Source organism: Calonectris borealis, chromosome 19 (genome assembly GCF_964195595.1).
Source record: "Calonectris borealis chromosome 19, bCalBor7.hap1.2, whole genome shotgun sequence".
Lineage (NCBI taxonomy): Eukaryota > Metazoa > Chordata > Aves > Procellariiformes > Procellariidae > Calonectris > Calonectris borealis.
The window spans coordinates 6,441,394-6,467,510 of record NC_134330.1 but is presented as its reverse complement, the minus strand read 5'-3'; the positions used below and the strand labels follow the sequence as shown (position 1 = coordinate 6,467,510).

At 47.0% G+C, this 26,117-nt stretch overlaps 3 protein-coding genes across 5 annotated transcripts; 2 read left to right on the top strand and 1 right to left on the bottom strand.

The window, feature by feature from the left end:
* Positions 1 to 764: 764 nt before the first annotated feature.
* On the top strand, positions 765 to 8,758 carry SERPINF2 (serpin family F member 2). 2 transcript variants are annotated; one of them, XM_075168729.1, is made up of 9 exons: positions 765 to 845; positions 1,913 to 1,976; positions 2,726 to 2,788; positions 3,854 to 4,271; positions 4,581 to 4,724; positions 4,928 to 5,131; positions 5,944 to 6,086; positions 6,674 to 6,878; positions 7,707 to 8,758. In XM_075168729.1, exons 1-9 carry the CDS (start codon positions 826 to 828, stop codon positions 8,030 to 8,032), a joined length of 1,587 nt encoding a protein of 528 aa, XP_075024830.1. In that variant the 5' UTR covers positions 765 to 825; the 3' UTR covers positions 8,033 to 8,758. The 2 variants fall into 2 exon arrangements, with proteins under 2 accessions (XP_075024830.1, XP_075024829.1); XM_075168728.1 differs by lacking the exon at positions 765 to 845 and adding an exon at positions 1,319 to 1,446.
* Positions 8,759 to 9,509: 751 nt separating this feature from the next.
* Positions 9,510 to 19,453, top strand: SERPINF1 (serpin family F member 1). The gene is made up of 8 exons (XM_075168735.1): positions 9,510 to 12,481; positions 14,995 to 15,080; positions 15,488 to 15,689; positions 15,769 to 15,924; positions 16,716 to 16,919; positions 17,712 to 17,854; positions 18,454 to 18,664; positions 19,045 to 19,453. The coding sequence occupies exons 2-8, from the start codon at positions 15,003 to 15,005 to the stop codon at positions 19,302 to 19,304; spliced, it is 1,254 nt and encodes a 417-aa protein (XP_075024836.1). The 5' UTR covers positions 9,510 to 12,481; positions 14,995 to 15,002; the 3' UTR covers positions 19,305 to 19,453.
* A 511-nt stretch (positions 19,454 to 19,964) lies between these two features.
* Positions 19,965 to 26,100, bottom strand: SMYD4 (SET and MYND domain containing 4). 2 transcript variants are annotated; one of them, XM_075168720.1, is made up of 10 exons: positions 25,922 to 26,100; positions 25,707 to 25,854; positions 25,415 to 25,528; positions 23,771 to 24,923; positions 23,279 to 23,461; positions 22,827 to 22,993; positions 22,012 to 22,144; positions 21,470 to 21,586; positions 20,991 to 21,114; positions 19,965 to 20,279 (listed from the first exon to the last, which is right to left on the bottom strand). In XM_075168720.1, exons 1-10 carry the CDS (start codon positions 26,050 to 26,052, stop codon positions 20,129 to 20,131), a joined length of 2,421 nt encoding a protein of 806 aa, XP_075024821.1. In that variant the 5' UTR covers positions 26,053 to 26,100; the 3' UTR covers positions 19,965 to 20,128. The 2 variants fall into 2 exon arrangements, with proteins under 2 accessions (XP_075024821.1, XP_075024822.1); XM_075168721.1 differs by having other exon boundaries at positions 25,415 to 25,504.
* Positions 26,101 to 26,117: the final 17 nt, after the last annotated feature.

The following is a 26,117-nucleotide window of genomic DNA, read 5'->3' as shown; positions in this document are numbered from 1 at the left end:
CCCACTGCTCCTTAGTGACTCCTCTCGCCCTGAGGACATGGACAGAGCCAGGAAGGACCACCATCGCTTCTGCGTACGGCACAAAACCGCACAGGACAGGACTGCTGGAGTTCTGCCCGTCCCCAAGACTCTTCCTCCGTGCCACAGCAGTGCGTGCGTGCCGTGGAGCCCGGCACCGGGGCCAACTCCCCCGGCAGGGCTCCGGAGCGTGCTATGCCCCGGGGGAGGTACCAGCTGCTCTTGGCTCAGCCCAGCCTGAGCATCGCCGCCTCCCGCTCGGGTCCATGGCCACGGGGCCTTGGGCACCTGCCATCTGTTAAAACCGGTGCCTCGTGCTTGCTGCAGCAGAAGCAGCTGGGCTACAGAGAGTAAATATCTGGGGTTTTCTGCAAAGAAAATTCCAAAAACAGAGCAAGCCCTGTGGCAATAAATACCAAGCCCTACATTTTTACTAAAGGTTATGAATAAAAGAGCGCGTTCCCAGCACAGGGAGTTTATGGAAAGCAGAGCCACTACTAGGGACAACAGACTTTGCATGTTACTTCTGGTGATGGGAGTTTTGGAGCTGGTAAACTCGGTGTTAACATTGTCTTGAGGGTACAGCCGCCCAGTGTCTCCCCATCTCCAAATGCACCACAAATTAATTGTTATCCCCCAAACAAATGTTTAACCGGATGCTGCAAGTCAATATTTGCCTGCCAAATTCTCAAATAGGGGGTGGTGCCGAAGGTCGCTGCCGGCGGGTGGGAGGGGTGGGCTGGACAAGAGACTGCGTTTGCCCCACGCAGAGCTATCGGCTGGGCTAAAGCAGGTGCCGGCTCCAACATGGACATGAACAACCTCAGGTAGGGGGCAAATAAACGAGGATTTGACAGTAAATGGGGGCTTCTCCAATAAGCAATAGTGTCTTTCTGGGAAAGGGGGGTGAATTTGGCAGAGGGCTAAAGGACAGGCACCACCAGGGAAGAAAGGGGCATTCAAGGTTACACGTGGCTGCGGGATTTGGGGTAAGGGAGGAGGGGGAATGAAATGGCCTCAAGTTTTGCTTCTTCCACTTGGCAACGGGGGTCGCAGCCCAGCAGTTTTGGGTGAAAGCAAGGAGTGCTCTGAGAATGGAAAGCAGCCCCAGGAATTAAGTGTATGGCAGCTGTGCCAACAGCTGGGCTTTGGCACAGGGGCTTTATGTTAAGAAAAAGAGATGTTATTTCTGTTTGAAAGGGAAAAGTGGCTGGGCGAAGTGGTGGGCAGGGAATGGGTGGGGCCCTGTCCCGTACAGGAACCGGAGTGCGGGGGTGGGAGAGGCTGGGTTTGCCAGCAAAGGGGGAAGGCGAGTGCTGGGAAGGGGAGGACTCTCTATTCCAGGACATATTGCTGCGAAACTGCTCTAGTATTGCATTTTCTACCTGCAAAGTCCCTCACTGAGTGCCTGCAGCCCCTCTGAGGCAGGTTAGTATCCCTTCTCCCAAGAGCCTGGGGCACAGCTGAGGATGCTGTGCCTGTACCTCGGTGGTTTGCATGGGAAAGTAGCAGAGGCTCTTGTCTTCTTCCAGAGGCACAGTGTGTGCAGGACTGATTAGGGAAATACCATTTGCAATCCAGAGAAATGAGGGTGATGGGGTCAGAAACGCAGGATCCAAGCAGGAGAGCGTCATGTAGCAGCCTGGCTGTGGTTACAGCTCTGCTCCGGCGCGGGTCCCTGTTCCTCTCTGATTTTGCTGCCTTGGCGTTGGACCCAGGAGTCCCGTGTTGTTTCTTTGCAGCATTGTTCATCTCCCTATTGCTTTCTGCAAGCTCCTGCGCCAACCTGTTTGGCCAGGTTGATAATTTTCTCCCTGCAGACCTAAATAGGCTCAGCTTACTGCTGCCAGGCAGCTGGAAATAACTTCTCTCTCGGCTGGTCCTTCTGTTCCAGAAATATGGTGTTCCTCTGGGGTCTGCTGCTGCCTTGCTTATCTGCTCTGCACAGTCACCTACGGGTAAGTTGCTTCACTCCAGCGATGGTGGGGGCCTCTGCGGTGTAAGCACAGCCCTCTCCCCAGCCAGCAAAGGGCAAGGGGAGCGAGGTGGCTCTCCTGCACCAGACCATGGGGCAAATACCGCCTGATGCTTCTGCGTGAGAAGCCCTGGAAGGCAGATGGGTGGAGGACACTGCTTCTCTGCTGTGGGGTTAGCCTGTGCCCCAGTGCAGCAAGGTTTCTAATCTTATTTTTCCCAGCTAAAATAGCTGTGGATATTCTCACTATTCAAGTGGATTTCTGAGGCAAATGTTTGGAAACTTGGCTTCAACTGAATTTCGTGACCATGACCTTCAGGGGTTAACAGGAGGTTGTTTAATAACAGCTTTTTTTTTTGTCCCATTTTAAATCTGGATCCTCGTCAGATCTGAGATTGCAAAACCGCACTGCTCACTCTCTAGAGGATACATTATTTTGTAGCCTTCTGATCTGGTACCTTTCTAAACAAATCCAGCATTTGCACTCTCTCCCAGCTCCTGCTCACTTCCACCTCCCCACGGTGGACCCCACTGCTTTTGAGTCTGCATCCTAAAGCCCTGCCCATGCTGCGGCCTCGCGAGGACTGCTACAGCCAGGCTGGTGCCACTCTCTGACCTGGCCCCATGGGAATGTGTTAGGAGAGGGAGCAGAGAAGACTGGCTCTGGGAATTCAGAGGAAACTATCTGGGACCTGACTTTGTTTCTTTGTTGGGTTTTTTTTCCCCCTACAGTTTTCTTCGGCACATGCCATTGAGCAAAAGCGTCTCTTCTTAGACAAAGATGGGGAGCTGAAGGTAAGCAATGACTGGTTCCACCCAAGGGGACTGAAGTTATGCTGTGGTATTTGCAATGGTTTTCCAGTTTGTCCTGAGATATGATGAGTCCAGGCAGTGCAATCTAGCAGCGCCAATGCAATGAGAAAGTCCATCTTTGTGCAGGCTTCCCTCCCCGCCTCACTCACTGCTGCTGCCAACGCTGTGCTCCTTTGTGTTGGAAGCTCCAGCCTAAATAACTGGGCAGCGTATGGAGTAAACATCAGTAGCTGGTATGTACAGGGACTGGCAGGTGGATTATTTAATTTCTGATTGATCAGGGAAGATGAGGAAAACAACTAGCTATGAGGGTGACAGGGAGAAAGACCTGTAGCTGATGCTGCCCATCGAGCCTGGCTCTGACAGCGCAGCACTCCTGCAGTAGAGGAATGTCATCCGGATGCCAGTGGGAACAGAAAGATCTGAGGAAAAAAGCATGTGTTTAAGACCATGCAAATGCAAGGACAGTAGCAGCAGTGCTATAGGCTAAAGCTTAGAAAAGTGGAAAATGAGGAATTTGGAGAGAAAAGGGATGGAACAGAGCAGGCAAGTCAAGAGGAGACAGATGCCTGGAGAAGGATTTGAGCCAAAATGGATCAGGGCTGTGACAGCAGTAGAGGATGCTGACCGATGCACGAGGCAGATCGGCAGTCCTAAAATATGTGAGAGGAGGTGGTGAAATCAAGGTTGAGGATGATGGATCTATAAATGCTGAAGGCACAGGACATGCGCTGAGCAGGTGGTTCTCGCCCTCAAAGCATGCCTGTTGGGCTCGTTTGCCTGGGGCAGGCCCTGAGAGCAAGTGGAGGAGGAACCACTGCAAGACCCTCACTCAGTCCATTTTCCCAGGTTACAAGACCTTCTGTTTTCCATACTCATTGAGGTGCTTTTAACCTCAAGATTAAAAAGCAAACTGAAACAAATACACCACCAGAATAGAGAAGCGGGAGAGTCTTCTCAACCCATTTAGGTGTGCAGTAAAATCCATGAGGGAAGGTAGCACCGTGCTCCTGCTTTCCCAGTGTTATCCTTCTCGTTTCTCCCCAGGACATGAAAACCGCTGGAGTCGTACAGTCTGCTCTGCTGGAAGACATCCCAACCATGTCAAATGCAGAGCTGGCAGGCTTTATCTATGACAACTTCCAGGAGATTGATGGACCCACGTTACCTTTCGCCACCACCCCACCAGGCACGAGGAATGACTGGAACCCAGAAAATGAAGCCGTAGCTGGGGCTGTGGGCTGTCGTGAACAGCAACCATCTGGGGAAATTGCCTCTTCTGAAGAGGAAGGAGAGGCTGAAGATAAAAGCTGTGAGATGACTTGGAAGAAGAGCCAGAGGCTAGCAGATGGCTTGATGAGATTCAGCATCGATCTCCTGAAAGAGGTCCAGCTGGAGTCCAACAGAACCAATGTGATCCTGTCACCCCTCAGCATCGCCCTCGCCTTGTCTCACCTGGCACTGGGTAACTTCTTCGTTACAAAAGTACCTTTTCCTGCCCTTCCCTGTAGCCCCTCCTCGAGGCACTAAGAACCAACGTGCAAAATGCAAAGATTAAATACGGCACCTTCCACTTAATCTTACTCCTGCAGCTTTAATTAGGTACGATTACAATTGAAGATGCCCTCTGTGGCCCTGCTGAGGCTCCTATTCTCAGGTTTCTCCAGCCTCTTTTGTAAGGCACAGTATGTTTCTAACAGGAGGCAGCTAGAGTAACATCCCTGTTTTCCACTACATGGGCATGACCTAACAGGAATTTGACTTTGCTTTTTAGGAGCGGCAAATCAGACAGAGAAGCATTTGCTGGAGGCGATGCATCTGGAGTCAGTGCCCTGTCTCCACCACATGTTGGGCACCCATCGCAGAAGGCTCACAGAATCCATCCTCAGCCTTGCGTCACGTCTGTACCTGCAGAAAGGTGAGAGCTGGCACGGGGGGGTCCGTACTGGTGTAGAATAAAACTCTCGGTGACAGAGAGTGATGGAAACACGCTGCGATACTGGGAGATGTCTCTGTTTCCCTAGGCACTCCTCCTGGGGAGTGTCCTGCCACTGGCTGAGCCACTGAGCAAACCTTTTTCAATGTCTGATAACTTCATGTAGAATTCTTCCCCTCTGCCAGGATTTGAGGTGAAAGAGAAGTTTCTGGAGGATTCAGAGAAATTCTATGGAGCAAAGCCCATGACCCTTTCTGGGATCAGCGAGGATGACCTCGTAGCCATAAACAAGTGGGTAAAGGAAACAACTAATGGGCAAATACCCACCTTCCTACAGCAGCTCCCTGAAAACACAGTGATGCTCTTGCTCAATGCAATCCATTTCCATGGTGAGCTCCACAGGCCTTACTTTTCAAGAGGAATAGTTAGAAATCTACTAGTTTTCTGCAAGCACTGCAGCTGAATGGCATCTCCTTTCATTGCTTCCTGCTAGTCAATCTGCTTGTCCTTTTCTTGTACATCTGCCGTTCCTCTTGCTTAGATTTCTTTACAGTAATGATTCCCAACTGCTTCACATGTGCTAAAAACGTTACTTGACAGCAGAGCCAGAATGCAGCAGGTGGAACCTGCAGTATTTTTGCCTCCTGGTTCAGGATCCCAGGCAGCAGCACATCGCTGCTCATCTTAACCAGGTCACATGCAACTCACTACACACCAACCACAGGCAGCTTCTGCGGATTTCTTTCTGACTACAGCACACTGGTCAGGCACATCTTCCTCTTTTAATTCCCTGAGGGTTGTGCATCGAAACACAGACCAAACACTTAATTCCAGTGTAAATCTGCAAATGTTTTAGCTTGGTCTCGGAGCACTGTTTCACCCTTCACAAAGGCAATACTCTTCATTTTTCAAAGCGCAAACATCCATTACTTTATCTTCATAGCCTTCAGTAATCTCCCACGCTGAGGCATGAGGATTAATCCTCGTTCTTTTTGTTATTCCATAGTCCCTCTCTGGAAGATAAGAGCTTCCTGCTGTTAGGGCTCTTCCAGCCTTGGTACTGACTTCTCTTCGCTGTATTTCTACTTGCCTGGTCACTATCTGCCTTGTTGGAGAACTCATGATAGGAGTGTCAGCTAGGCAGTTTCTGTTTTCCTACCCAAATTTAACTTTGTTGATTTCTAAACTTTTCTTTTGATAGGGTTTTGGAGGAATAAGTTTGATGCTAGCTTCACTGGGCCAGATGTATTCCACCTTGACAATGAGTTCGTGGTCCCAGTTGAGATGATGAAAGCCCAGAAGTACTCCCTGAGCTGGTTTACACTGGAGTCCCAGGACATTCAGGTAGGGCTCTATTAGCAGCACTACAAGTTTTGATTGGAATTTCCTCTTGCTATGGTATTTTACTGGCTGCAATTATTCTCTCCAAAAAACAAATGTCTTTTAACAGGCATAGCACATAAAAATTTAATAAGCAGCCTTTGTCCTTGCTTCTAGCAAGAATGTTGAGTCTTTACTCTCAAAGTCTAGGAAAAAGAGATATTCCCACTAAGTGGGAATTAATGGAGTTTTGAAGCCCTGAGTTAAAGATAAATGAGGAAATATGGAAAGGAATTCCCTCAGACAATGTGCTGTTGGAGCCCTTCAGAATACAGCGACTGCCAGAGTGGGTACAATGTTTGTGCATGCGGGCTTCCACTCCACCATGTGTTCAATCTTTACCAGTCAGTGGCTAAATACTAAAATCTAATGCTGTTATTCCAACAAACTTTCTCCTCTGAAGAAATCAGATACCTCCTTCCCACCAGGCTGTTTTTGTCCGATAGCTAGACTGGCTCTGTAGACCAATTAGAAAAAGACTAAATTAAAAGCATAACTTTCTGGACTTTCCTTCCTCTTCCATAAATTCTTCTGGTTGGTTTTATTTCCAGGTGGCCAAGTTTCCCTTTAAGAGTAACATGAGTTTTGTGGTCATTGTACCAAACCAGTACACTTGGAATACCTCTCATGTGCTGGAGAACTTCCCTTATGATCAGCTCTGCAGGCTTTTCCCGAAAGAGGTACCCACCACAGTGAAGATTCCCAAAATAAAATTGGACTACCAGCTGGAACTCAACAAGGTTCTCAGTCAAATGGGTAAGGCCTCTAACAGGATTTGCACAGAATAAGTGAAGCTGATCAATCTATATGGCATCTGTTCGCTGACACTAAAAACTGCCATCCTTGTTTCTAAAGCTGTGTCTCACAGCTTGCTCCAGATAACATCCAAACTCTTTCATCTCTTATTCCTCTCCTCCTCCTTACTCTTTGCTTGCCTAGCACCAAATGTTTTCCTCCAACAAGATGATACTATAGAGAAGGCAGCATTCACAGTTCCTCACAATCTTTACGAGTTCTTATTTCCCTATTTGTAGCCAAGACCAACTTCCTCCTGTGCGTCAACCTTTCTCTCTTACTTTGTCATTTACCATAGTATCCAGGACGAAGAAATTGCCCACAGAGAGAATGCAGATCACAAAGCCTGGAACTGAGAGCTTACTGAAATAAACCACCATGCGCTGCACTTCCAGATGAGAATAAATTAAGAGTTCACTTTGTTTTGCAGAATTGCTTAAAAAAATAATCTCTGTAAAAGTGTTTCCAGCCTAGCAAGAAAAAGCCTTCAGACTTGCTGCTGCTTTTTAAGGAAGGCTTTAAGTTCTTACACTACTATTCTAAAAGAGGTGGATAAAGCTTGTGAAAACTGTTCTGGTTTTGGCACCTCAGCTCTTCATACAGAGACGGATTGGGGAACCTGGCCGGACTGCAGCTTTTGTTTCTGTTGCCTGCCAGTTCTCCAGTCCTCCATGGTGGATAACACATGTAGCAACAGATTAGGGAATTGCTTTCTTTGGACAGCTTTGAGAAAATTCAGAGCTGGTGGCACCAACTGGGAAAAGTTAACTTAGTGTCATTTCTCTGTAGGCCTCCAGGAGCTGTTCACAAGCCCAAATCTCCAGAAGATCACAGATGAGCCTCTCTTCGTATCCAGTATACAGCATCAGTCTACCCTGGAGCTTAAAGAAGATGGGGTGGAAGCGTCTGCTGCTACCAGCGTCGCGATTTCACGCTCGGTCTCTGCCTTCAGCCTTGACCGGCCCTTTATCTTCATTATCTTTGAAGATGAAACAGGCATCCCGCTTTTTATAGGCAGTGTCCAGAACCCTAATCCCAATGCTGCTCCCCAGATAAAAGAGCCACGGGACTCACGTGAAGCAACAGATGTCAATGAGTACCCCATGCCCAAATAAGAGAGGAGCAGAGCCTAAGCGTTCTGGGACTGCTACCTGACCCTTTGGACCAGCTAAGAGAGGCCTCCTCTCCTTGGAGACCTCCCTCTGAGGCCACAAGAGGCAATCCCTTACTGTTTTCCTTTACAGATCCCTAGAGACCAGTCCTGAGATAGCCCATTCCAGCCTTGATGAGCTTCTCCAGGCTGGGGTTCCCCTCTGTTGAACCTGAAAAGCTTGCTCTGCCTGGATTTTCCTTCCAGACTCTCAGTCCTGGAAGGGAGACTTCCTTGTCCCCAGACTCTTATTAGAGTCTTTATTAAGCTCTGATTAAGAGTCCCCTGTAGCCTGGAATCATCATTAGCATCTGGCAGCTTGGACAACAGCCAGAGATATTAATATGGCTCTTCCTTCCGCAGTTCCTGTGGGAAATTCCTCCCCCAAAGTGTTCCTCTGAAAACCGTCTGTACCCACCTAGGAAATGACCTCTAGGTCAACTGGACTAGTAACCAGTTGTCTTCTCTAGGATGCGTCACAGCCATTTTCAGGCACAGGCTCTTTTCAAAGATTCCCTTCTCCCACTCCTTGGCTATTAGGATCTGTTGCGGGAGGGTCTGCAGTGGGAAACCCCTTTGGATCCTTATCTCCAGCCCCTTTCCTGGGTAATGCTAGATTTTTCGAGACATATTTTATAAAGCGTTTTTTAGTAATTTTTATGTTGGCAGAATAATAAAGAGTAAAGCAGAATATAGTTGCTTAAGGTGTTGCATTGAAAGACCCAACTGAGAAAGGAAAAAGGCATGCAACTTGAATAATCGCAAAGGTTGGGAGGAAAAAAGTCTGGGCGTGACAGGTAGAAAGACAGGAGGGGCTCTTTGCTACACCTCATCACAGGGGACAACAGGGGCTGTGAGGTGAAATGGCTGATCTGTAAAGACTGTCCAAGGACCGAGTCCAATAAACTTTGGGCATCTCACCTGCAGAGTGTGCAGGGAACGCTCACTGGGTCAGAGCTGGCTTTGTGAAATGGGCAGAATTCCCTGAATTAGGGCATGAGCCCAGTGGCATAGGGACAGGGGGATATTTTGACTGTGAGCAGCAATGCAGTGATAAGGAGGGATGTGACAGTCCTTAACCTTTCTCTTGGGCAAAACCTGACCATTGCTGGTATCTACTAGGAGGTTCAAAGGTGCTGATCTGGCATCTGCTATCTGCGGTTTGTTCTTCTACTGGGATACTCCTGGCTCCACAGCACAATGCTATGGATGGTTGGGACAGCTTCCAGGGGAAGGAGGGGCGGATTTTGACGCCTGTAGCTGAATGTCACTGCTTTTGCTCTTTTTTGGCAAAAGGCAATGTCCCATTACAGCTTCACTTTTGTCTGAGATGGGCACAGCTCCCTGGGTCCTTGTTCTGAGGTAGCAGTGCACATCTGAAATAAGCTACCATGAAAGAATCTTGGGAACCCTCCACCCAACCAAGCCATCCTACCACTTAAAAATATTAGTCTAACTCACCGTAGCCTGCGATGCTGCAGCTATTTCTGTACAAAACAACTGCTGTCCATAGTAGATTCTGCTTCCAAACTCCCTCAGCTTCTGGGTGAAAAGGATGGTGCTCTGTTTTTGCAAAATAGCAGTTACAGAGCACAAGGGCCATCCTTCTGGCAGTGTTTTCCTCACTCGGGAAGTCTGCCTTCCCTCAAAGGAAAGAGCAGAATGCTTCTGGGAGCCTCGGTCCCTGAATAGTCTGCACCATCTGCTGGAATAAGAGAAGGACTGACTCACTAACCATGAATTTCAGGGATGCAGGAGACTTTGGGGAATAAAAAGTCCTGGCTTAAACCTGCAATTACACATTTCTTGCAGTCTAAAAGGGGAAGAACGGCTAAAGATAATGTCTACCCCTCTAACCAATGCAATGACACGTACCCTTCAAAAAGAGGGTGTAATTACGGGGCCCATGTAATTTTAACAAGTAAACCCACAAGAATTCGGCCCTACTATGAAGGCATAGCTCTAGCCCACAGGGAACATTTTAGCTTATTTATTTATACAGATTCATTCCTAACATTCAGAAATACCATCCCACGCCTTAGGTAAGTCTCGCTTTGGCTACTGCAACCTCAGCGCTAACCTCCCTGAATTTCACCCTGTTGCACTGCAACCTGTGCAAAATTTGAAGAGAAAGTCTTCCTTTCCATGCCTCTGCCCTCCAGCTCCCCCTCTTCTATAAAGTTTTTTTCTCATTTTCCTGAACAGCTTGGTTCTTATTTCCTATTTTTCGTCTTTCTGCCATCCCTCCTCCTCCAAGCTATTCTTGTCAAACTATTAATTTCATCTGATTTGACAGTACAGCAGCCCTCCATGACTGTGCTTTACTGAACAAATTATCAGTTACACCAACCTTAAGACTCTTTTTCACTCCACCAACTCTCCAGAAGGGGCAGTTTGTAAAATGCAAAATAATATTAATGTCTCTGCTCAGGAATTTCCACTTTGCATTGCTAAGCTTTCATTTTGACTGAGCTCTATTCTGAAAAGACATGACTAGCACAGGGTGTCTGCTCTATAGCTCATCTGCACCACTGGCTGAGAATATCAAATAAGTCTCAATATCTTTAACATTAGATGTATTTTTTCCTTAGTAGAGCAAATTCATATGAACACGATCAGTATTTCCATATTGCCTACTATCTTGAACCTAAACTACAACAACAGTAAGATGTTTGTATTGATTTAACAAAATCAATTTAAGCCCTTGCATCTAGTTAGATAAGTGTAATGCACCATTTCAGAGATACCCTTCACCTACAGGAATGAAGCTTGCTTTGGTCTATAATAACATCCTATACAACTGCCACTCTGATTTAAATGGTTTAAAACCAAACCTGTATTTCAACAGCTGGGCTTTCGTTTGAAGGTACAGATGAGATGCAAAAACTTCTCTAGTGGTCCTTCCATAAAGGGCATTTTAATATCACAAATAAGGTATCAAACAGAGATGAAAACCACCAGAAGATATCTCCACAGCCAACACCCCCATTCTTGGGCCAACAATGGAGGACTATCAAGTACAAACATCTCTGTGCAGACCATTTCTCACAGAGCAAGGTGAGAAGCAGTTGAAAGCAGAGCTGTTACTCTTCTTGTTAGAAAGGGTCACCTTTGACGCACTGACTAATCACAGGGCAGACTACCAGATTTGCTTTTCCGGCTTGCAAAAACAGCAGCTAATGCTTCTCTAAAACCATCCTTTTCTCTTTGCTGAGGGACTGCACGAGCTCAGTGCCAGCATGCATGAGTAACTCCTCATTATCTGTTAGCAGCGAGGCTGGCAGCCCGAAAAGATGTCCCAATGCAAGCCTAGACTGGGGGCACTGATATGACTGGCTACAATTTCAGCATTTCCAAGTAGACAAACAGCTGCCCTGGATCAGGCTAGCGAAGTGTCTAGTTAGCCCAGTATCCTGGCTCTCCCAGTAACAAATGACTGGGGAAAAAAAAGCCAAGAATGACTAGGGACAAGGAAAAACAACTGTTCTCTGGTTGTATCGCCCAGCTGCTGAGTCTGACGTTACATCTGACCTTTGTTAGCCTTCAATGGACCTGTCTTCCACTAACTTGGTTTGCGTTGGGTTTTTTGCCTCCAAGTCTATTTATCTTTCATCTTCTGCAATATCTAGTTACAATGAGTTTTACAATTTAATACTTATGAAAAATACACTCTCTTGATTAAATGTGCACTGATGGGTGCTCCCCTAGAGTCTTCTATTGCAAAAAATAATGAAACCCCTCTGCCCCTTTCCCTTCTGCAGATCATTTATTGTTCTGTAAGCTCCTACAACATTCTGTTAATTCATCTTTTTTACCAAGAGTCCTCGGCTTTTTAGTCTCCTTCTTGTTGGCCAAAAACTTTAAGCCAGTTATGTTAATAAATTCTTGTTAACTAGTAACTATCACTGGATAGAACCACTTCTGAACGTCTTCCCCTTAACTGCTTTCAACAGCAACAGGATCCTGCTTCCACTTTACAAATCTCTCCATTAAATCTTGGACATAAATCCATAAATCCATTACACACTGCTGCATTAACCATACCTCTGAGACAGAAGAAATTCCCTCATGTGACATACGGCAAAACTGCGGGGATGAAAGACTTGCTCAAACAGGGCAGGGAGCATTTGCCTCTCCGACCTGTGCTTTACCCGCTAGACTGCCCTTATCACAGGGAGCACATTTATTTTGGAAGGCAGGGTTAAAAAGTCAGTGCAATTCGGCGGGAGGGTGGCAGCAGCAGAAAATGGGAGCAGAGCACTTTAAGAGAGCCCTGGGAAGCTGTAACCTGAAGCCTGCCGAAGGCTGGGCTGGGGGAAGCAGCAAAAAGCAGATGTGGCTGCAGCAAACCCACACTGTCCCCGACTCGCACCCGCCGGCAGCCTGCGACGGCAGCGGCCGAGAGGAGCCCGAGGTAAGGGGCAGCTCACCCTTGCTCGGGGAGCAGAGGGCAGGGGCTGAGGCTGGGGAGGTCTCAGAGGACCTGGGAAACGGGAAGAACGGCTCTTCTGCAGGTGTCGAAGGGTGGGATTCCCACCGAATGAGAGATCTCGCCAAGGGTTGGGAGCCAGCAGCATCCTAGGGCACCTCTTTGCTTCCAGGGCTGAACTGTGCTTGGGAACTGGGGTGGTTTTCTGCCCTTCTAGCATCTGAGTTGCAGCTGGGAACATGCTCTTTCTTTGCGACGGTAACAATTTTGGTGATAGTCAAATCCTCTAGAGCTAGTGGTTGCAAGACACTTCAGAAGGAGTTAGTGCTGTGGGGTGGAGCGATCACAGCGAGCAGTCTGAACTCGTGGGTGATGTTTCATAGCACCCTAAAATCAGAAGAGTTTATAAATGATGTGAGACTTGTACCACTATAGATGGAAAGCAAAATATTCCCTTTGCACCTGCAGGCCTTCACAAATAGACAACTCCCAGAAAAAAAAGTTCTTTCTCAGCTCATTTCTCAAAGTTTTCCTCCTGTGCCTTCCCAACTGTAACATCACATGCTGCACGCTGTTGCTCCTTCTCTTCTCTTCTCTTTAAATGCAGCCAGAGGTTTTAATATCATGCCTGAAACCATCCCACCTCTGCTCCAACCAAATTCTTTTCTCTGCATTTTTGGCTGTGTGCTAAGAGACATGCAAATAGAATCCAGATGTTCAGACCAATTCAAATGCAAAAGGCTTTGTCTTTCTAAAATGGAAATTGCTTTTTGGCAAAGTTTGAGAAATATGAAGCTGGTGACAGTACTGGCAAAAACAATACAAATCTGCAAAACCAATCTCCGCTCTCATGCTCCCAGGAGCTCAGTGTAGTTTGAAGCAGAGGTTGCGTTGAGATTTTTTTTTTCTCAGAGAAAAGGTTATGCTCCATGGAAAACCTTCATCTCTAAACTAGACTGGGCCAAACCTCTTCCGCTCAGCATGCAAGAGTACTGCTTGGTGCAGGCATTCTCACAAAGCCCTCGCTAACTTAGACTCACGCAGGGCTTCTGTCATCTCTCTTTCAGCATGGTGCCTATTCATTGTAAAACCTGCAATGATATGAGCAATCCCAACATCATATCCACTATCATACTACCAAACGCATTGGTCTGTTCCAGTATAGTAAATCCTCTTGATACACATCTTCTGCACCAGAATACCTCATCTACTCAGCAGCTAGGATAGCAGCAGGTATGGGATGCAAGTGCACAGGGAAAAGAGGGTACCACTTCTGTGTTACACTGTCTAAACATAGGTGAAAACTTAAAACCTCCACTGTGACACCTTTTTCTTCAAGGCAGAACTACCTCCGGAAGAAAAGGGTTTTGGCAGGAAAGGGAAACAGTGAACTGCCTTTCACTGAAGTAAAACTTCTGCCTGCACAGACTGGGTCCTGAACTGGGTCTGTTGTAGCCACGTGGCTTTAAGTTGTATTTCTACCAGCAGGCATGTTTTCTTTATAGCTGAAGTTAATCTGAAACACATGTTCTTTCTCCTACTTCACTGGATGCCTGGATCACAGGGGTTAGTTAAATACAACCCTCTTCCTTTAATTTCTGGGAATCTATATAAACATTGCTTCAGACCAGCCTCAGTGGCGTCTGTTCTCGGGGGCATGACACTTCTGCAGTGGCTCTGGTTTACCCACAGTGAAACCCTGGGTTACACACTGCCCTTTGGACCAGACAGATCTGTCTGGAAGGGCCACATATGCCAATACTGGAGTGATTAAAAATGGATTCCACAGAAGGAACAGTTTTGGGGAGTTTGGTACTTTTCTCCCACCTCCATTAAAAATGCTGAATAAGCCAAGCTCTGCCTTTCACTTCTTCTCTAGATCTGGCCCAGCGTTAGGTATTTACTCCCAGCCCCTTTCCTTACTGTCTTTTAAGAAAGCTCTTCTACTTTTACTTTATCGAATTGCAAATATGAAGCAAAAGATGCATATAGGCTGTACAGCCTTCTAGGTACATGCAGACACAAGAAACATGACAAACTACTGCCTGAGGCAGGTAACTTGTATAGCAAAGCAGTAACCAGCCAGTTTCGTCTTCTGCCCCATTCAACAATATGGATTTGCTACCTTTTATAAATGAAGTATCGAATTTTTTAAAGTCTAAAACGCAGAAGATATGATTTAGTGCTTTTCAGGACCTTGGCACTCAGTAACTGCCAGCATCAGTGTGGTTTGGGCCACACACATCTGCTTTTGTGCTCAGGCACACCCAGGCATGTGTGCTTGCCCAATTTTAAAGTCATTAGGGCCAGGCTGGCTGAATGCTTCAAACTAGAGAAGAAAACCCAGCTAAGATCAGGTGTGTATTTCACAATTGGGAAGGACAAGCAGCAGCATGTGTCATTGCAGTTCCTGTCACAAGCAGGTACAGCGAATAGTAGTGGTAGAGATGTATTTGCTCGGTTGCTCAAACTACCTCTGTCATGTTCTTACTCTGTAGGTTCAGGCATGCAGATTCCAGTGGTTCTCCTTTTCCTGGGTCTCTTAACTGTCCCAAGCAGATCCCAGAACTCAGCTACTGAGCAGGTGAGTAGGAGACAACATGCAGAGAGTGAGGGAGAGATACTTGGAGCAGGTAATTTAATTTTAGAGAATCTTACGGAAGGATTAAGCACTACCCTCCTAAGTTACTAAGATTTTATTTAGCAACATAATGAGACTAACTCCTGCTTTACCTAGATAAAACCACAGTAGTTACATCAGGGGATGACCGTGAGGCAGAAATAGTGGGTTCCAATCTGAGTGCTGCCTTCGGCTTTACTGGGACACTTTAAAGTAAAGTACCTGTTCCTACACTATCAGTAAGATTAAGCCAATATTTCTGTAGATCACAGGAGAATATCTGTAGATGGCTTGCCTTTGAAATGTTTATCACAACTGTACCTGCCCTTGTAAACTGCAAGTCTAACCAAAGCGCTCCCTGTACCTGCTAGAACTCTGCCACCGCTGATGGAGCTAACGCCGGCGAGGTCGAAGAGGAAGATCCATTCTATAAGAGCCCTGTAAACAAGCTGGCAGCTGCAGTCTCCAACTTTGGCTATGACCTGTACCGTCAGCAATCTAGCCGGACAGCCACTGCCAATGTGCTACTGTCTCCATTCAGCCTGGCTACTGCACTTTCTGGTCTCTCGCTTGGTGAGTTCTTGCCCCTTTTCCTCATGTGCTGTTTGGCTTGACAGGCCTTCCCTCACACTGTTGTCCGTGTTGTTGGCAGGGGCTGGAGAACGAACAGAAGATGTGATTTCTCGCGCTCTCTTCTATGATCTGCTTAATGAAGCTGAGGTCCACAACACTTACAAGGACCTACTGACGAGCGTGACTGGACCAGAGAAGAGCATGAAGAGTGCTTCCCGTATCATCTTGGAGAAAAGTAAAAGTCCTTCTTCTCCTCTATCAAATTTTATCTAAATAACTAGCAGCAGGTACAACACACTGAGTAACACCGCACTAACAGCTTCGGCTCTGACGTACTGTTGAGCCAGGACGCAGACAGTGCATGGAATGCTGTTGCTGCTCCAGAAAAAGCCTGGAAAGTTTGTGTGCACATAAACAAAAGACCAGACTTATGCACACAAAGACACTGGTGACAGAGCAGCTAACGTGGAAGACCTAGAAGAAACTTGCTGAGAATTTTGCCTTTGCTCTAGGTTTTCTGGCAGGTGTCGCTAACTTCCAGGAACCACAAATCACATTTTCTATTTGTGATAACGTTCAGCCATATTCCTTTGTTTAATTCCTTGCAGAACTATTTGAGATGTCTGCTTTTGGCATGCAATAAACATCTGCTGAGAAAGCTAAGAGCTATCTTTTGGAACCTGCTGGTTCCAAGAATCCAATAGGTTGAGTAAGCCATACTCATAAAGCAAGCTGGAGAAAGAAGAAAGACTGATGTAGGAATAGCTGTGTCCAAGCCTTCTGTTCTTATCTCCTTTCTTTACTTTTCAGAAGAGAGTTATCCCATACTCCAGCATGGGTGGCTATAGGATTTGGATCAGTTTCCTCCATGTGCCTTCAGTCATTCCTCTTCAAAGCAGGTTTCTGTATACACACAGCCACAGATGTTTTATGAGAGAACTGCTGCTAGCTTTGGATTGCAATCTGCTGCCTGGAGATTGTTTTGATAAGGGAGCTAGCTGCAGTATCGATGTTTTTGTTCCGCAGGACTGAGGGTGAAGCCTGGTTTTCACAGCCAACTAGAGAAGTCCTACAAGATGCGTCTGAGGGCACTAAGTGGCAATACCCAGTTAGACCTCCAAGAAATCAACAACTGGGTACGACAGCAGACAAAGGGAAGGATTATGCGGTTTATGAAGGACATGCCCACAGATGTCAGCATTCTCCTTGCTGGGGCTGCTTACTTCAAGGGTAAGAATGTTGTGTACTTGGTTACAGAGAGGGTCTATTAAGCATGGGTTAGAAGAGATGCGAGGGAATGCTCTCACTTCCACAGAGCAAACAGACTGCCAAAGAGACAGAGCGTAAGAAGAAAGTGCTTAAGAATGTTTAGTAAAGAAGAAAAAACGCATGCTACCTGAACAGAAATAGTCCTCGAGGGAGGAATTATTACTCTTGGGAAGCTGAATCTTGACCTGTTTGCAGTGAGACCAGAGAAGAAAGTTTAAGCTCACAAAACTCCACGGCAAGAGACAGAATATTACCATTTAGGGAAGGCACAGCTTAAAGAGTGTACTGAGCCTTTTTACCACTGTAGAGAGAATGGAGGGAGATACTAGAGAGCTGTTCTAGAACATGCTCTAAGCCAGTGTCTTGGAGAATTATTGCTTAGAGACAAGGAGCAAAATAAAGGGTGGGGAGAGAAGCACTTTATATGCATTGACACAATTGTTACCCTTTAAAATAGTTTTGTAATTACATAAATAGACATCAACTTCCCAATAGCCACTCCACCCATACACTGGCTTGATTTTTTATTTCTCATTTAGCCAATTCTCAGATGAAAAGGAGGGGCCAAAGAGTGGCAGTAAATCAGTAGCTCCAATCAGTCTATTTCCATCTCTATCATCATTCAGTTATGCCTCAACTCTTAAAGCACAAATACTGTATATATAAAGCACAAGATTACTCAGCCACAGACACAAGCCCAGTTTCATATGCTCTTATTCCAGAAAATCCTCCATTTTATCTTTTAAAAAATAGGGACATGGAAAACCAAGTTTGATACCAAGAAGACTGTCCTGAAGGACTTCCATCTGGATGAGGACCGAACTGTGAAGGTGTCCATGATGTCAGACCCCAAAGCCATACTGCGATACGGTTTTGACTCAGAACTCAACTGCAAGGTCAGAGAGCAAATATTGCACAAGGTCTCCTAAAGCTACTGAGGAACAGGCTCAGCTACACTTATCTGTTAACCCATTCCAGGAGACAGCCTTGCTCCTCCCATCAGGCTAGTTTTGCAATCCCTATTTTGAAAGGCAGTATGTTGATTCTTAGAATATCCTACTTCTACACTGGCTATGTGACAAGCAGTCCAGAATTTAAATAATGCACAGGTCCTACTAGCCCGTCTTGCTTGACCTAAAGTCTAGCACACTCCTCAAAACCTTTCCATCTCTACCTCTTTCAACAAATCTTTCACTGTAGCACGAGCTCAAAGGTGTTCCAGCTGAGACTCCCCCAAAGCAATACTGCAGTTCATTGCAGGATTCAACAGGTGGGAGAGAGCACTTGCCATGTAACAGCAGAAAGAGTGCAGCGTGGGTTGATGAAAGCCTGGGCACCAGAGGGGTCAGGAAGCATCTGATAAAAGCAAACAGGGAAGAAGACCAAATGTTAACTGGAAAGGCTGACCAGGCAGTCAAGATTCAGGCCTGGTAGGGGATGGGTAAAGCTGTTTATTATTGATGTGACCCTTTCTTATTTGTAACTGGCCTTCCAGATTGCCCAGCTGCCATTGACAGAGGGAATCAGTGCCATGTTCTTCCTGCCTACGAAGGTGACCCAGAATATGACTCTGATTGAGGAAAGCCTTACTTCTGAGTTTGTCCACGATGTAGACAAGGAGCTGAAGACAGTCCACGCTGTGCTAAGCTTGCCCAAACTAAAGCTGAACTATGAAGAGGCACTTGGCAGCACACTAAAGCAGACAAGTATGTACATCACACACCCTCTATAGACTGCCAGGGCTCAAAGCAGTGGGCAAGTTGCTTCCTGCTCTCAGAAGAATATGAAGCTGGTGCGTTATTAGTTAGGTCCTGCTGTCAGTCTGTAGAGATTTCACCAACAACTAAATCACCTTGGTCCAGGACTCCTCAACTTTTTATCACATCTTTCCACCAAGCTCATACAACGCTTCTGAGATTGAGAGGGAGAAGCTCAGTACAAACAGATGTAAGCTTCTTCTCCCTGTTACCCCCAATAAACTCTACCAGAGCAGCTACGTGCCCTCCTGGATCACAGCATTAGCAGTACTGCTCCCCCACCTGCGATCCATGCTTTCAGCTAATGTTATTTTCTTTCTTTCCTCCAGGGCTCCAATCACTTTTCACATCACCTGATTTTACCAAGATTTCTGCCAAACCTATTAAGCTATCTCATGTGCAACACAAGGCAATTCTGGAGCTTAGTGAAGATGGGGAAAGATCCACACCAAATCCTGGGGTGAATGCTGCTCGTCTGACCTTCCCTATAGAATATCACGTGGACAGGCCTTTCCTTCTTGTACTGCGAGATGATACCACTGGAACCCTCCTCTTCATTGGCAAGATCCTGGATCCCAGGAGTGTTTAGATCCCTTCACAATAATCTGTAATGGTAGGGCCCAAATGGAAAGGGTGGTATTGGGAGGGATACTGGCTCCCTGCTCCGCTGCACAAAGACACAACTTGCAAATCGTATGCCTTCATGCTGCAATAAAAGAGCTTTTGCTATTAATCTCAGCAAGCCCCACTATTCTCCCTTGAAAGACTGTCTGCCTATGTCATATGCCTTCACACTCCCATTTTCCCCAGATGAGCCACAATGCAATTCTGTATCCTACATGCAAGCATCATCTGGTGTATACTGCGTTTTTCCCTATCCTGTCTTCCAACCTGACGCCAGTTGTTTATACCGAATCCCTCATCACTGACAGGTCTGCGCTGGTAGCTCTCCAAGTTCTGCAGTCCCCTCTGTTAGAGCTTGTAAGTTTGCACTTCCCAGCCTGCTGCCTCACCCATTCCAACCATTTACGTTTCACGCTGGCAAGAAGAAAAGCGCTTCATAGAATTAGAAATAAAAGGCAGTGTGGTCTGGATGACTGCACGTTCATAACCATCAGGGTACCACACATGGGAGATTCACATCTCTAGAAACACACGCATACACAAGCATCTCAAACATTTGCTTCAAACCCACATGCAGAAATTATACAACAGCATCTATTCCCATACCACACGCAGACCCCACATGTTAGAATTGGTCATTTTATTTACAATAGTCTCACTAAAGAGCATTTCAGATTTCATTCAAGTTGTTGTTACACATGATTTTCCAGCTTGTACTACATGACTACCTTACCACATGAAACTTAGCTTTGATGAAAGATCACATTGCAGCTTCCTTTGACAGGGAAATTAAGTCCTCTGAAGGATGCTTCTGGGAAGCTCTAATAGACAGGTCTTCATCTCTTGTAGTTCCTGGATCTGAGTACTCTGAGGACCACAGTGGACTGACAAAATCTCCTCTGCTCTTTGAATCGTGCTCAGAGCTTCAGAAACTGCAAATCTAAAATAGGAAGAGAGTAAGAAGAGTATACAAAATACTTAAATCAGCTCCTTGACTTACACAACCTTTAACCCCTCCCCAACAAAAGCCTAAACCTAGGTAGAGATCCTACCCTCCACTGCCTTTCAGCACCAGGCAAATAGTGTGCGCTTCAGCTGCAAAGGGAGGATGGGGGGAAAAAAGGTAAGGAGATGGACAAAAACTTAAAACATTATCTTAGAGTATAGGTACCCACTACTTCCTCACTGCAGCTCCCGCTAAAATTAATTCAGTTAAAGGGAGGTGCTGTGAGAAGATTTTCAGAAGCAGTCAGGGGATTTGTTTGCCAAAAGAGGGCCAAAATAGAGCAAGAGGATTTTATTTCCTCCTTTGAAAAGATGTCAGCAACATCATACAACTGAGGTATAAATACCAAGGGTGACTAGTTGCCAAAATAAAACAATAAGACAGGGAATAAATGGAGCCAGGGAGAAGAAAAGAATAGACAGGCACAAAGCAGAGAAATGGGTCCAAAGAGAGTCGTGAGATATAAGTGAACCCCAATGGGGTTAATGAACTTGCACTTGAGTAATGGCCAACTTTAGTACCTGTGCCAGACTGCCCAGGGTCCTGTGAGACACCTTGCAAGGTGCCAAGGACCACCTGCCATGATACTGTGTCAGACACACAGGAGTGGTGCAGGGAAGGGACAGAGAACGAAAACAAATTTACCCATTGAAGAGAATTTGTGCCAGCTTGAAAAGTTCATGACCTATTTCTACACTTGATGGCCCGTGGTGCATTTCCACAATCTCAATACTCCTCTCCAGGTGTCTGGCTGCTTCCTGCCACTTCCCTGATGGAAAAAAACCAACCAAAACAAAAAATGAGTCATGAATAAATACTTTCTACAGCTACTGCCACCCAAAGAATCTGACAGCATTATGCAAAATGTGATGAACTATGTCCACAGCATTCTTGGGAGGCTGCTGACCTCAGAACCAGGACAGGGAATCTAGAACATGATATCACATTATTGTTCACTGGCTGCTGGGAATGCAGTTTTGGCTAAAGCAGTCTTTCTGAGAGCCCTGCTGTCAAAACTAGAGAAACGCAGTAGGAGAAAAGTGAAAGGGCTAGTCAGAGAAAAGGCTAGTCATCTTAAATTCAAAGTTGAGAAAACGAAAGATAATGAGAAGACAATGCCATACCAAGAGTAGCATAGACCTGCGCCAGATGATCCTCCATCTCTCCCATCAGCAAATGCTCTGGAGACAAGAATTTTCCAGCATCCATCTGACACTTCAGGAGCATTTTGATAGCCTGATCTATTACAAAAAATGGTATAAAATTCATCCTACTGGCCAGTCTCCAGCTTTCCACGATCCATGAAATAAAATCAGTCCAATCTCATCTTTGCATCTTTGGATTTGGTTAGGATTCAACATTGACTTCATCTGCAATCCTACTTACTCTAACACAGTGTTGGCCTGACTCACTCCAGGAAAGCAAGGCCTGGGAATGCATAACTCCAATGTTACCCTGAGTTCCTTTAGTTACTATGGAACAACGTGTGACTTAGATTAACACCCGGATCAGGGGTATAAAAAACCTAAAGCTCAAGTCCCCAGGGACATCAGGCTGCATGCCAGAAGACCCCAAGTGCGTAAGCAACAGTGCCATCTCATGGCTAGAACTATGTCTCCCGATGTGTACTCAGCTGCTGACCTTAAAGTAGAAAGCTGAGCCTTACCAGCCTTCCTGTCTCTTAGCAGTTCTAATGCTTTCTTGATTTGTTGCTGAAGGTCCCGTAAACGGCGTGACAGGCTCTCTCTGCTGACTGAGATTGCACAAGCTTCATTTGAACAACAAAGCATGTCTTCACCCTGTGGAAATCATCCCTGTGAGTGCTCACGTGCAACACAAAGCTTACTTTCCATCTCTGTATTGTGTTAGAGAGATGCTAAATTGTTTCTCAGTTGCATTCATTAAACAAAGTGACTTGCTTGTAAATTGCTATTAGCTTATTTGATTTTATGAGAAACTTCCAGGAATAGCTATGACTATGTGAGCTATAGATTAACCCAAGGCAGGGTCAGGTGGTACTCAACTAATGTTCATATAAAATACATACTCTGTTGACTTCTCCCCACCTAACCTGCACTACATGCTGTTTTCGTTTACATCTTGCGAACTGCAGAGAGTGTGACTCTCTCTACATACAGCCCTTGTATGTACACCTTCTGTTCTAGACTCCAGGCATCCATTTTCTTTCCTAGATATCCCTCTTCCCCTAGTTCACGGCCCTGATATTCTAAAGTTCCTTCAAGTTCAAAGGGATTTTAACTTGCTGTTAAAGGCGTTATTTTCCCTATAATGCTGGAAGAATAACATACAAGAACATTACAAGAAAGCTGCTAAGAACAGTGAGATACTGTCTTGACTCCACAGGGGCTTTTGCCTTCTGAGCAGAGATTATGGAGTGAGGTCTTTAACTCTTGACTTTCCCAGAGACCCAAACATTACACATCCTGATAAATTATACAATTGTAACTACGGAAGAACTACCTGCATTGGAGCCCGGCAGCTAGGACAGCAGAATGAGTTTCTCATGGACACCACACTCTTGACATCAGACTCTAACTCATCAAGGCATGCCTGACAGCGACACTCAAAGAAATACTGGCTGAGAAGCTGTTGTCTCTCAGCAACCCTCGTTCTACATCGGTGAGGCCCTGGAAAGGCATGGTACAGTTCTTAACATCAGACTAAATCTGTCTTTGTTATAATTGAGAATAGACATATCATCTTTTGGAAAGGACATAACTGGACACTGAAAATGTAACAGTGGGCTCAGGAGATAAAATCTTGCGTTGATATCTTCGATCAAGGCTTATACATAAACAAAGACTCTAGAAACATTATACTGGGAATTATAATATTAATAGCAATCAGTTAGCATGCCAAGTAGAGGTGAAAGGATGTCTGTGCCTTGAGACAAACGGAGAGTTAATACTTACCATAGCAATGGAAAATCTCTTGGCCGCTTGCAATTGGCTGTGATGCCCTGACAGTGGCAGCTGTCCCACTAAATGACACGCTGATATTGGGACAGCATGAATGGTTCAGAAGGCTGAGGACAGGAAAGAAGGCTGTCGCCAGGCGCACAGGTTTCTTATCTACAACAGCACCATCTCCGGACCCTGAAGACAGGGAAAACATGTAGGTTGAGAATGAATGCTCAGTAACACATGCAACTTATGCAACGAGCACTGTGACCAATTGCAGATAGCAGTAGAAAGGTTTCTGGTATATTGCTGCAATAAATAATAGCTAAATACCCTCTACGTGTGCACCAAATAACAAGCCAGCATGGGACAGGCCATTAAATTTTAAGCAAGTCACTCCCATCTGCAATGGGAGCTTCTGACAACTGATAATTCAATCTCTTTACTTCACACAAGCTAGATGAGCAAGGACAACAGAGAAGGGTTTAAAAGTTTTTATCTTACCCGACTCCTGCATCACAGTGATCGCTTGTGCATTACATTGCAGCTGTAACACATGCCTCAGCATCGCTTCTGCCATAGTCTTCAGCTCTGGAGACAATTCACCCGATGTTTTTTCACATGCCTTTGGTTTGGACCACTTCTCAGATGATTCCCGATTCAAAACAGCAGCCTCTAGGCCAGCTTCTTGCAGTTGTTTACATATAGCTACTACACTCAGCATGCAAAGGAACTTATGTTCAGGGCTATGCTTCTCAGCATGCGGCAAAAGGTTGAACACGGCTTGGTAAGAACTCTGGTACTGACCATCGTCGTTACAACCAGGGATACCTCTGGTACCAGCTCTTGTATCTGGTGCCTCACTGAGATGTTTGCATCTCGCCTCAGCGTTATGAAGGTCCTTGTCACCATCGTGGGACCATTCCACCAGCCTGCTAACCTCTGCAAATCCCGCCAGTAGAACAGTCCTCAAGGCAACATGGCAGAAGACCCCTAATGTGAGAAGCAGCGCTCCCAGGGAGCACTCCGTCCTGTGGTACTGCTCCCATGCCACGTCTGCACAGTTCTGGCTGCAGTACTTTGCATAACTACACCCACGGCAAGGCACCGAGGCTAAGAGCTGCCTCAGACAACGGTGGCAATAAAGATCTGCATTAGTGGCTCGAGTATCCCACACTGTTTCACTGCTGTCCTGCAGAAGGCGGCTCTCTCCTGGGCAGAGCACGCTTACAAAGGCCTCCTCTTTCAACAGGCTCTGTCCTGGCAGGATGTCCTGGGCGGCTACCAGGTGACGACCTCTCTCTCTATCAAAATTCAGGCTCAAAGATGAAGATGCACCTGAAATACTGTCATTCTCTTCCCAGATCTCCAACTTTCTTTGAATGTCACCACATGCTTCTTGTGCAGGCTCTGGACAGCTCTCTTTCTCATGTATTTTAATCTTCAGTTGACTTAACTTTTTTAGCAGTGTCTGGTGTGTAGGACTGGTCATGATCCCATCCATAGCAATTTTATTCTCCACCACACTGAGGGCGTCTGCTGCATCCTGTAATCTCCCCAAACACAGCAGACATTCAGCTTTCCGCAGCAAGACCTTGGGCAGCAGCCTGTCTGGATAGCCATGACTTTCAGCCCTAGCAATATCTTCCAAACAAACCTAGAAACAAAGACAAGGCCTTTTAAATGTACTTGCAAACCAGCTAAGACTCGTGCTCTTTTACTCCATCTAAGATGCAGAATATTTTAATAAGACTATGGTAATCAGCAAATTCTATGTGCATAGCCAATCTGTTGGCCAAATAAAGCCTCCTGACGTAGAACAAGAAGGAAAGCAGGAACCCTTCAGAAAGTTTAATGATGGATGCTTTAAGCACAGCTTGGGTAGAACATGATCTACTGTCTCTTGTTCTAACAACCAACTAGTTGTTACTGTGGGGTTTCCAGAAGCACCCACCCGAACCCCGAGTGCAAACGTGCAGTAACACCTCAGATGCTGCTTGGGCTCTTCCCTGCCCCAATCCCCTCTCCCGCCACACGGGAGGCCTCAGGCCACCCTCTGGGTGCGCAGACTTGCTCGGGGGCACGCAGGAGCTCGGGGAGGAGGGCAGGCCGGGCTGCTGCGGGTCTCGCTGCCCCACCACCGCTTACCTCGAAGCGCCCGAGGTGGAAGAGGGCGGCGGAGCGGTTGGCGAAGCAGACGGACACCTCGGGGCTGCCGGGGAGCTCGTGGGATGCCGCCTGCGGAGACCAGAGAGCTGCTGCCTCGGGGGGCCGCTGAACGCGACCCTCTCAACGGGGGCTGCGGGTCCCTCCTCCCCGGGGATCCCCTCACGGGAACCGCCCCTCACGCTGGGCCCGCCGGACCCCTCACCAGGAGCCCCTTCCACGGAGGCCCCGGGCCGTGAGGGGCCGGCTCCGGGCCTGCTCCCGCTCCACCTACCTGCGAGTACAGCCTGGCGGCGGCACCGTAATGGCGACGGCCGAATAGCCGGTTTCCCTCCTCCCGGTAGAAGCGCGCGGCCGCCGGGTCCTTGCCCGCGCGGACCCGGCGGCACAACCGTCGCAGAGCCGCCGCCTCCGCCTCAGGCCTGCGGGACACGGGGTCAGCTCCGCGCACCGCCCGCCCCGTTCCACCCCGCCCCGCCCGCCGCTCACCGGAGGAGGCCGCAGCCCAGGCGCAGCATGTCGTGCAGCGACGCCGTCGCCAACCGCTCCCGCAGCGCCGGTTCCAGCGCGGCCCAGCGCCGGGCGGTGCACAGCCGCCACTCCTCCACCGGCAGCGCCATCACCGATACCCCGATGGCGGCGCCCAGATAGCACCGGCACAACGCTCCCAGGAGCGCTTCCGCCG